Here is a 2,018-nt window from a genome sequence, read left to right on the forward strand (position 1 = left end):
GGAGGTGGAGAAAACGGCAGGAAAGACCCGGCTGCGACCAACAGAGTGGGCTCGATTGACTTTTCGCTTCGCCCGGCGCTCCCACACGTCCTCCGGGCTCAGCTCGGGTTCGCAGGCTCTTATTTTAATTCAAACCTACGATAAATGAGGAACTGGGGGCGCGACTGGGCTGATTTCGCACCGCCGATGTAAAAAAGGTCGTCCGGGAGGGCCTGTTTGGGGTGGTGGTGGGGGTGGGGGAGGACTGAAGATGCTCTTAGACACCGATGCTTATTTACATAGTGCAGATGCTTAATGCTTAATTAGGTAGGGATTGAGCCTTGTACAAGGCCGGCGATACAGTCAAGCGGACACCGATTTCTTTTCTAATAAAGCGGAAAAAGTCCAACTAAACGACGTAAGCTAGGCCAAGTGGCGGCAGCTTGAAACAAGAGGCCGATGAAAAATCAAGGCAAAATCATATCTTTTGGCAAACAAGAACCTCCCAAGAGCGGCAAAGAAGCAGGGGATCGCGCCCTCCTCCCCTCCCATCTCCCTTCCCCACCCCAATCCAATCACGTCACTCTCCATCTCCTCCGCCCCTCTTTCCAAGATTCTCCCCACCATCGCCAAAAAGATCGGCGGCGGGAGGAGAGGGGCCGGCGAAAAGGGAAAGCGAGGGAGGGAGGACGACAGCTTCTCCCTGCAACTGCAAGGGGCCAGCTCGGTGCCGTGAGCCCAGCGGAGAGGCCAGTCCGTCGATTGATCGCTCCCCGGACACCCCCGAGACGGGGTTTTTATGCTGGATTCCTCCGGCTTTCTTCCTCGCCTCGGCGTCTCTCGCCGGTTCGGTTCTCTTCTCCCACGTGAGGCTTCCGGTTCCCACCAGAGTTTGCTGTTATAGAGGAGCTGCCTCCTCGCCCTCGGAATCCGACCTCCGGCGGTCAGCTGTGTTCTTCCGGTCACACAGCAGCCCGCCATTTTCGCCGGAGGCTGCTGCTGCTGCTGTCGTCCGACATCCTCCTCTGTTCTTGATTCCAGTTAATTTCTTTCCCCGGGCGACTTTGTTGTGCAACTTGCCCATTGACTGCACACAAAGCGGTTCTTGTTCTTGGCATAATTCCATTCCGTCACGAGATGGACGACGGGGTGGACCTCCCGAGCCAATTCCTCTTCTCCAACTCGGAGATGCCCGGCGCCTTCGACGACCTCCTGGCCGACGCCGCCGCGACCTGCACCCACACGCACACCTGCAACCCTCCCGGCCCGTCGGCCACCATGCACACGCACACCTGCCTCCACACGCACACCCACCAGCTCTTCGCCGCCGGCAGCGAGGACGACGACGCGGCGCGGCCCCGGCGCCCGCTGGGCAACCGGGAGGCCGTGCGCAAGTACCGGGAGAAGAAGAAGGCCCACGCCGCGTTCCTGGAGGAGGAGGTCAAGAAGCTGCGCGCCGCCAACCAGCAGCTGCTGCGGAGGCTGCAGGGCCACGCCACGCTCGAGGCCGAGGTAGCGCGGCTGAGGGGCCTCCTCTCCGACGTCCGGGCCAAGATCGACGCGGAGGTCGTCGCCGGCGCGTTCCCGTTCCAGAAGCAGTGCAGCGTCGGCTCCGTGGCGTGCACCGACCCGACCCTCTGCTTCAACAATGGCAACTCTGAGGTCGGTGGCGCCTGCTGGGGGGACAGCTCTGGGCCGGCGTCTGCGGATTGCGGGCTCGATGAAGATGCCAATGGCGCCGCTGCGCGGGAGGTCGATGCGCCGGGACGACCGGTGCGTGCCATGGATGTTGTTGAGCTCTGCTTCCCTAGCTGAATGAGTTGGCATTTTGTCTCGGTAGTTCTTGCCACGAGGGTTGTTCTTCTTTTTGGTGAAAAATACACTCTCGTGGAATGGAAGTGAAACACAGTGAGTAGAACCGATATGATGTTCTCCTGTGTTTCGATACTACGCGTATAGTAGCAATAGAATTCGGTGCGATATTGTATTGCCAATATGTGCTTGGTTATGGATCTCTAGCTTGGATTTGATGGTATTCA

General features: G+C 59.2%; 1 protein-coding gene across 1 annotated transcript; it reads left to right on the forward strand.

The window, feature by feature from the left end:
- Nucleotides 1–434: 434 nt before the first annotated feature.
- On the forward strand, nucleotides 435–2,018 carry LOC123413487 (basic leucine zipper 23-like). Its single transcript, XM_045106431.1, has one exon. The coding sequence runs from the start codon at nucleotides 1,117–1,119 to the stop codon at nucleotides 1,792–1,794; it is 678 nt and encodes a 225-aa protein (XP_044962366.1). The 5' UTR covers nucleotides 435–1,116; the 3' UTR covers nucleotides 1,795–2,018.

Source organism: Hordeum vulgare, chromosome 1H (genome assembly GCF_904849725.1).
Source record: "Hordeum vulgare subsp. vulgare chromosome 1H, MorexV3_pseudomolecules_assembly, whole genome shotgun sequence".
Taxonomy (NCBI): Eukaryota; Viridiplantae; Streptophyta; class Magnoliopsida; order Poales; family Poaceae; genus Hordeum; species Hordeum vulgare.